Source organism: Gobio gobio, assembly GCF_949357685.1.
Source record: "Gobio gobio genome assembly, chromosome: 1".
NCBI lineage: Eukaryota > Metazoa > Chordata > Actinopteri > Cypriniformes > Gobionidae > Gobio > Gobio gobio.
Window position 1 is genome coordinate 84,492,963 of NC_137097.1, and position 10,064 is coordinate 84,503,026.

The following is a 10,064-nucleotide window of genomic DNA, read 5'->3' on the forward strand; positions in this document are numbered from 1 at the left end:
TGCTGCCAGAGAGACGGATGGACCGGAGTTCACTTCACATCAGTTCTGTCAGTCTCAGTTCAGTGAACTGTTATAGTTACAGCATATACTTCAGGTTATTAGTTTATTTCTAGTCGGAGGGGCTGTCTCTCATGTCAGAAAGTTAGTAACTTTAGTCAATTATGGATCAGCGCTGACTCGAGACGCGAACCGTTTAGAACGATTCAGTCCGATTTGGTGAACTGATTCGGTTCACTAAAAAGAATCGATTCAAAAGAATGATTCGTTCGCGAACCGGACATCACGGAGACGGAGCTAACAAAGTTATTTATAGTAACTACTGAGTTGTGAGAGCTGTGCTGTCAGCGCGAGTTTATTGTGTTTGTATCTGAGAGTTCTGAATAAACACGAGTCCCAGTCCGCCTTCATCATTATTCTACCAACTTTGTAACTCATGCAATGTACCATTACAGCTGTCGAGATGAACAAGTTAGTAAGTGTTGATTAAGGCAGTATTTCTAGATATGTTCCAATTATATGAAAAGCGTCAGTGACGCGCATTGAGTACACAGCGCAAACAAAGACACAACAGCAGTAATCGAATGTAATCCAGTTTATTGTGGTGATAGCTGGCTAGCCTAGCCGGATACCCTCACGCTTACCCTCCTTCTGCTTAATCTCTGGCCGCGTTTGGTGCCTCCGCTGTGGGCCAGATGCAGTACTGGGGGTCGGGGATGTTGAAGGCCACCGGCCAGTGCAGCCCGAGCTTCGGCGTGTGTGAGGTTTATCTCTAAAGATGCTGCTGTACAGTCTAGTACAGACTACTCTGCTGATGTTGAGCAGAAACTCATGACTGTATGCACATTTAAGAACAGATAGACGCGACCAGGACGTACAAAAACACTGACTCACAAGATAGAAAACACGAAAACACCGTTCTGTCTGGAGAGAGAGAAGCCGCTGCGTGTGCACGAATAATAAATAATTAGCTACACATAAGAAATCAATGATCACAGATCAGAAGGAACTGAAGAAAGACTTCTGTTTTCATTTGTACATCCAAACACTGAGAAACTGCCAGCGTTCACTCCTTCACAAGTAACGTTAATGATCTCTCGAGCGCTTGCTTGGGCGTGCCAGATTCTCTGGGTGGAGGAAAGGGAGGAAACCGTTCCTGCTTGGACGTCAAACCAGGAGACTTCAGGATTGGCTCGTCTGGCCTGTCATTTTCTCAAAGGCAGAGAAAGACAGCCAGAACTCGGTTTTACACCGATCAACATTTCTATCCAATTGGGGTCAATATTCAGGCTAGGGGAACTCATATTAATGTTGAAAAACCTCATAAAATGAAAATGTCATGCCATGGGACCTTTAAGGGGGCGTTTCCCCCACTCTACATTGCAGACAGAAATGGGAGATTATTTATAATAAACATGCTGAAACAATAAAAACATGTAAATTAAGATAATGCTGCCCAATTAAAATGAAAGATGATAGCGCATAAGAAAGATAACGCAGCCTCTGTTGTTGTTGATTCTTTGCGGATGTCTACCGGAAGTTAAGTTTGGGCCACAAAAGCGCGCATGCGCAGTAACGTTTGTTTATGTTGTTGCCGTTGAAACCGTCTATACATGTTGCTGCTGATTGGGCTGACATTTTTGACACACCCACCAAACGAGATAAAACACATCTCAAACCTGTTGCGCACTGTTTCCAGGAAACATTACATTTATGCATTTGGCAGACGCTTTTATCCAAAGCGACTTACAGTGCCCTTATTACAGGGGCAATCCCCCTGGAGCAACATGGAGTAAAGTGCCTTGCTCAAGAACACACTGGTGGAGACCGCTGGGATCGAACCAGCAACCTTTTGCGTATCAGTTCCAGGGTTTAACCCACTGGACCACCATCTGAAACATGACGTTGAGCCGGAAACCGTAGCAAAATGTTGCGCAGCGGTTTGAGCTTTGAACGTGCCCCTGATGCCTCACTTTCTTTCCAGTCACGTGACTGCTTCTCTTTCTGTGTCGGAATGTTAGAACCCAGATCAGCTCTACGGGTTTATGGAAGTTCAAGTCAATTTACTAACATTTTTAATATAGGGTGAATTCAGGGTGATTGGGACACTTTTCCAAGTCATCTCAATGGCAAAATGTGTCCAAATCACCCTAAATTCACCCTACAAGCCTATAGCCTATATTGCATGATCATATATTCTGCCATATAAACAATAGACTATAAAATCCATACAATTATTAGAGCACCATTTACTTGCATCAAACAACTCTGTTAGTATTATTATAATTGTTACATTTAATTTATTGCCACACTTTAATATGTTAATTATATTATCAGAAAACTGAACATTTAGCATAGTCAGGCTTTTATTTGTGTTTAACGGATAAAAATCGCACTCAGTTATATGGCTGTTATAAATTTTACATGCCACAAGATGGCGCTGTTTTTGACACTCCCGTTGCTTTGAATCTTTTCCCGAAAAACAATCTGAGCCCATCCATAGGAAGTGACAATGTCCGGCTAAGGAAGTAGACCAGCGGGCACAGAAAACATTAAATTATCCACAAATAGAAACGAATGTATCTTTTAGTAATCTGAAGTCAAGAGATTGATTTCATTTGAAATTAGTAAGAAATGGCAAAAGATATGGAATTGTGGATCTAAAGGATGACATCTTTATCAGATTCTGGAGTGGGTTGGAAATGAGAGGAAAACATATGGAAATAGGAAAAAATTTATAACTGTTAGAAGGATAAGAATTGGTCACACTGCATTAAACAATAGGGAAGCATGTGTAACCCCTCCTGTTCGAACCGCCCCACTCCAAGCGGGACTCGAACCCGTGTCCGCCCGCATGAGAGTCAGACGCTCCAACAAGGAGGCTAAAGGCTGCAACCTCTAGTGTCAGTCGCTAGAGCATCTCTTGATATCAGAGGAGTGAGGTTTACTCTCACAGCGACTACCAGCTGGCCTCCGTTACACATGAAACAGGAAACTGTGCCTGAAATATTGTGCAGCATATTCTTTTTGAGTGTGCTTCATATCAGAGGGAGAGACAACAGTCATTCAAGAATTATGATGGAGGGGACTTGATAACATTTCACTAAAAGTATTGTTAGGAAACTGGCCAAGACAATCAATAATTCATGAAATATTATCTAAATATCTTAAAAAAAATAAAAAAAACAGGAACAATGAATAGATTTTTCTTTTTTCTTTCATTTCTTCCGAGTCTGTGCACTCCACACTCCAGATCAGTCGATAGCGGTAATGCACCTTATAGTTGGATGCCGATCGCCATTAAAATAAAAGAAGAAGGGTGTTCTCAGTGTGGAGAAATTCGCCATTATCTGCGCGGATCTCTAAATCTAGTGGTGTTTAAAGGACAACTAAAAAGATGTGGCAAAATCAATGGAACAAAGAAAGTAAAAGAAGATATCTGTTTAAAAAATAACCCATTAGTTGGGAGTACAGGGTCTGGAGGACGAAATAGAAAAGAGGAGAAGGTTATTACAAGAATAAGAAATGGGCATACTGGGCTAAATGGTTCTCTCTATGTGATTGGAAAACATAAGGATGGGAAGTGTGAATATTGTGGAGAGCCAGAAACAGTGGATCATGTTTTATTACATTGTCAGAAGTACCCAGTAAACACAGAACGTTCCCATAACGTTCCCGTTTGGTTATTTTTGTGGGGAACCAAATAAGAACGTTCTGTTTTGGTTGTGTTTTTATAACCTAAAGAGAACCTTCCCAGAACGTTCCCTGCGGGTTATTTTTGAGGAGTTATTTTATAACCTAAAGAGAACCTTCCCAACAGGGAACGTTCTATTTACGTAAAGAAAACTTTCCTGGCTAACCAATAGAAAACGTTAGGATGCCTGTTCTGAGAACCAGAAACTAACGTTCCCAGTACGTTCTGGGAACCAAAAATTGTTATCTGGGTATGAATCAGAGAGAGAAGTTTTAAAGCATGCACGGAGAGAAAACGGAGAGGGAAATATCAGTAATATTCTTAAAACATCTGCAGATGACAAGGGATGGAAACTTCTTCTAGAGTATTTAGGATCAACAAGATTAATGAATAGAATTTGAGAATTATAATTGTGTTTATGTATATTTATTTAGGTTTGTTTATTGGTTATTATTTTATGCTATCTTTTATTTCTTTTTTTAATCTCATTTAAAAATGTGTTCTCTTTGTCCTTATAATTTGGGTGTTTATATAGAGCATTAGTCCAGACTCCAGATCAGTGGGTGGCGGTAATGCGCCTAGAAGTTGTTTGCCAACCGCCAATAAAAACAAAACAAGAAGAAGAAGACGAAGAAGAAGAAGGATCTCTAAATCTGACCCATGGCATCCTCAAGCGCCACAACAGAGACTTCAGGTAACGTTTTGCCTTTAAGAAGAACTCGTGATAAACTTTGACGAAGTAATTGTGTTACACAGACAAATGCACTTCATAGAGGCGTTCGTACTGTTTTACTTTCGGTTTGCACACGGACTGTTAAGTGCTGTTACTTCCACATCTGCAAATAGCCCAACTTCTCTTCGCCGTTATTTCCATTACGTATGGTCAGTTCTTTAGAAAGTGCAAACATTATAAACAATGTATGGTTGCAAGGGTATCGATACGTTCTGTAAACTAGGCTAAGTGACTGTAGAGGAGCCTTAAATCTGGGCTTTTCATTTTCTGTTGAGTAGTGTAAAGGTAGGACTGCGGTGACTGCCGCCACCCCGAAATGTACGGTCAATCTATCCGCCAAGTTATTTCGTGGTGCGCGCATACACTGGCTATTACGGTACGACCGTCAGAGAACTGATATGAAAACAAGTGATCTTCCGGTGAACGCGATTTCACCTGAAAATGACAGTACACCTCACAGCCTGTCACTGTATGATGTGTAATTCCAAAATAAAAGTCTCCCTGAATAAATAAACAAACAGGCATATATATATATATATATACACACACATACACACACATACACACACATACACACACATACACACACACACACACACACACACACACACACACACACACACACACACACACACACACACACACACACACACACACACACACACACACACACACATATATATATATATGTATGTATGTATGTATGTATGTATGTATGTATGTGTGTGTGTGTATATATATATAATATATATATATATTAGGGATGCACGATATATCTGCAACATATCGTTATCGGCTGATAAATGATTATTTTTGATGTTATCATTATCGGTCCAATAAGAAAATTTGACCGATATAGTCAAGCCGATAGATAATGTATTATTTCCTTCAGCTGAGACAGACGCGCTGTCCACCATGATGGGTTTGAATTGCTCTAAATATGATTGGAATCACTTCGAAAAGGAAAATACAGTTATGTGCAACATGTGCAGCGCAAGTCTTCTATAATCTACATAAAATGATAATGAGAATATGGCTGTAAAAGAGCGTTGTGTTTCAGCGTTTGTTGAGGGAAGAGCGCGCTCACGGAGTTACACCTTCATGACGAGTAGGGATGCACCGATATGAACATTTTGGCCGATACCGATAACCGATAATTCTTAATATTTGAAAGCCGATAACCGATATATTGGCCGATAAATCTAAATACAAATTTTAATAAACTCTGAGAGCCTGATTACAAAAACAAAAGGCTCACCATTAAAAGCCATGTCCCAAACACTTCAACATAAATCAAACCTATACACTACAGTAGCCTATTTGAACCAGTGTGAGATTCCTTACCGTTTCAAATTAATTTTACACTCCTATGGCCAAATTTTTTTTTAACACTTTACAATAAGGTTTAATTTTTGTTAGTATTAGTTAACCAACAATGAATGAACAATACTTCAACAGGATTTATTAATTTTAGTTCATGTTAATCTCAACATATTCAGACCCAAAGTTGTGTCTTTTAACATTAGGTATGAACTGTGAATGGACTGTTACAAAACACAAACATTTTATTACTAAAAGAAACAAAGGTTATTGCTCTCTGTTTGTTCATGATAGTTAATGCATTCATAAAATGAGACCTTATTTGTAAAATGTTACCAAAAATTATATTGTCTAAAAAATAAAAATAATATACCTAAATAATGCAAACAAGTAATTGAACAGCATTACTTAGGCTGCATAATAAAGAATCAGAATGCAAGTGCATGAAATAACCTCCGCACAGAAGATAAAGAAATGGTTTTAATCAAACCATATTGTTGATGGAAATGATACGAGAACAATAAAAGTGCTAATTATAAAAAATAATGCTTCTGTGTTTTTGAAAAAAAAAATATGTTTAATATTACAGTAATAGTAAACATCTGTAATTAGTCTAGTCTATTAGGAATAATGTTGCTGTTTGAGAGCGCGCTGAAGCTGGAGAGAATGAACGAACAACCATAAACTGAAGCGCTTAGAAGTTTAATTAACAACTAAACGCATCATATATGAGAACAATCAGATATTTATACAAAATAAATATAATATTATAACTTATATTAGCACAAAATCACGCATAGGTGAAGGGTTATAACTCCTGTGGATGCTCTTCCCCTGTTTGAGAGCGTGCTGAAACTTAAGATGATCACCGGTACAGTGAAGCACTGCGGGTTATTGACTTAACGAAACACATCCTATATGACTTTAATCAGATTTTTATACTACAAAAACGTAATATTACGACTTACATATGCTTAAAATGACGCGAATGCACAAGCGAACTTGACTGTGCTGGTCAGAATGCGTTGTTGACGTTTCCCACAACAGCGCGCTGAAAAACAACTAAACCCAGAGAATTCACTACGTTTTATAACAGAAATATTCTCATTGCAGTGTTATGTAGGCTATAGGACAGTCCCAGTAGTTATTAATGCTGTGCATTTCTGTTTGAAATGCGAGCGCCGGTACAATGAAGTGCTTTACTGCATCGTTAATTAACTCAACCAAACGCATCCTATATGGGATTATATACACAAAATAATAAATATAATATTACAACTTACAATGGCACAAAAGGCTGTGAATGCACAAGCAAACTTGACTGTGCTCGTCATGAAGGTGTAACTCCGTGGGCGCGCGCTGAAGCTAAAGACCGGTACAATGAAGTGCTTTACTGCATCGTTTATTAACTCAACCAAACGCATCCTATATGATATTACATACACAGAATAATAATAAATATAATATTACAACTTACAATGGCACAAAAGGCTGTGAATGCACAAGCAAACTTGACTGTGCTCGTCATGAAGGTGTAACTCCGTGGGCGCGCGCTGAAGCTAAAGACCGGTACAATGAAGTGCTTTACTGCATCGTTTATTAACTCAACCAAATGCATCCTATATGATATTACATACACAGAATAATAATAAATATAATATTACAACTTACAATGGCACAAAAGGCTGTGAATGCACAAGCAAACTTGACTGTGCTCGTCATGAAGGTGTAACTCCGTGGGCGCGCTCTTCCCTCAACAAACGCGCTGAAACACAACGCTCTTTTACAGCCTATTCTATTCTCATTATCATTTTATGTAGATTATAGAAGACTTGCGCTGCACATGTTGCACATAACTGTATTTTCCTTTTCGAAGTGATTCCAAACATATTTAGAGCAATTCAAACCCATCATGGTGGACAGCGCGTCCGTCTCAGCTGAAGGAAATAATACATTATCTATCGGCTTGACTATATCGGTCAAATTTTCTTATTGGACCGATAACGATAACATCAAAAATAATCATTTATCGGCCGATAACGATATGTTGCCGATATATCGTGCATCCCTAATGACGAGCACAGTCAAGTTCGCTTGTGCATTCACAGCCTTTTGTGCCATTGTAAGTTGTAAAATTATATTTATTATTCTGTGCATATAATCTCATATAGAATGTGTTTGGTTGAGTTAATTAACGATCAGTAAAGCATTTCATTGTACCGGTCTTTAGCTTCAGCGCGCATTTCAAACAGAAATGCACAGCATTCATAACTACTGGGACTGTCCTATACATAAAACTGATGAGAATATTTCTGTTATAAAACGTAGTGAATTCTCTGGGTTTAGTTGTTGTGTTTCAGCGCTGTTGTGGGAAGCGTCCACAACACATTCTGACCAGCACAGTCAAGTTCGCTTGTGCATTCGCGTCATTTTAAGCAATATGCAAGTCGTAATATTACGTTTTTGTAGTATAAACATCTGATTAAAGTCATATAGGATGCGTTTGGTTAAGTCAATAACCCGCAGTGCTTCACTGTACCGGTGATCATCTTAAGTTTCAGCGCGCGCTCTCAAACAGAGGAAGAGCATCCACAGGAGTTATAGGCCTTCACCTGTGCGTGATTGTGCTAATATAAGTTGTAATATTATATTTATTTTGTATAAATTATCCGATTGTTGTCATATATGATACGTTTAGTTGTTAATGAATCTTCTAAGCGCTTCAGTTTACGGTTATTCGTTCATTCTCTCCAGCTTCAGCGCGCTCTCAAACAGCAACATTATTCCTAATAGACTAGACCAATATTAAAGATGTTTACTATTACTGTAATATTAAACATATTTTTTTCAAAAACACAGAAGCGTTATTTTTTATAACTAGCACTGTTATTGTTCTCGTATCATTTCCATCAACAATACGGTTTGATTTAAACCATTTCCTTATTGTCTGTGTGGAGGTTATTTCATGCACTTGCATTCTGATTATTTATTAGCAGCCTAAGTAATGCTGTCCAATAACTTGTTTGCATTATTTAGGTATATTATTTTTATTTTTTAGGCAATATAATTTTTGGTAACATTTTACAAATAAGGTCTCATTTGTTAATGCATTAACTAACACGAACAAACAGAGAGCAATAACCTTAATGTTAGTAATAAAATGTGTGTGTTTATTAACAGTCCATTCACAGTTCATACCTAATGTTAACACACAACTTTGGGTCTGAATATGTTGAGATTAACATGAACTAAGATGAATAAATACTGTTGAAGTATTGTTCATTCATTGTTGGTTAACTAATACTAACAAAAATTAAACCTTATTGTAAAGTGTTAACATGTTTTTTTTTTATAAAGTAAGTTGGCCATAGGAGTGTAAAATTTAATTTGAAATGGTAAGGAATCTTACACTGGTTCAAATAGGCTTCTGTAGTGTATAGGTTTGATTTATGTTGAAGTGTTTGGGACATGGCTTTTAATGGTGAGCCTTTTGTTTTTGTAAAATCAGGCTCTCAGAGTTTATTAAAATTTGTATTTAGATTTATCGGCCAATATATCGGTTATCGGCTTTCAAATATAAAGAATTATCTGTATCGGCCAAAATGTTCATATCGGTGCATCCCTAATATATATATATATATATATACATACATACATACATACATACATACATACATACATACATACATACATACATACATACATACATACATACATACATACATACATACATACATACATACATACATACATACATACATACATACATACATAGTCAAGTCAACTTTATATAGCGCTTTTAACAATGTAGATTGTTTCAAAGCAGCTTTACAGTGTTAAACAGGAAAATAATGCAGCATAATTTTATTCAGCTGTATAGCCATTCTGGCAAAATTTCAAGTATCATACAGTGACAGTGTGGGCTTTAGATTAATAATTTGATCAGTAATTTAGTTTAAATGGTTAATTTAGTTTATTATTTAGATGTATTTCGATGTTTAGTTGAAAAATGTAGTGTCCCCAACTGAGCACGCCAAGCCAGAGGCAACAGTGGCAAGGAAACCAAAACCCCATTAGGTGACCTAATGGAGAAAAATAAACCTTGGGAGAAACCAGGCTCAGTCGGGGTGCCAGTTCTCCTCTGGCCAATTAACAAACAGCGTATTATTATTATTATTATTATTCTGGCAGTTTTACAGCTCGGAGGTCATAATAGATCAGAATATTCGAGGGACCGGGGGCAACATGCTGGAGACGGGTTTATTGAGGATGATGTTGATTAAATAATTATTAAAGTGCAATATTCGAATGATCGGAGGC

The 10,064-nt window shown here is 37.6% G+C and overlaps 1 protein-coding gene across 1 annotated transcript in view; it reads left to right on the forward strand.

Moving 5' to 3' along the window:
• Positions 1-4,301: 4,301 nt before the first annotated feature.
• Positions 4,302-10,064, forward strand: part of LOC307127366 (uncharacterized protein) — a 38,355-nt gene continuing 32,592 nt past the window's right edge. The window contains exon 1 of the mRNA XM_079818537.1: positions 4,302-4,385. Within this exon, the coding sequence (XP_079674663.1) occupies positions 4,352-4,385 (34 nt within the window). The 5' untranslated portion in view covers positions 4,302-4,351. The remainder of the gene's footprint in view (positions 4,386-10,064) is intronic.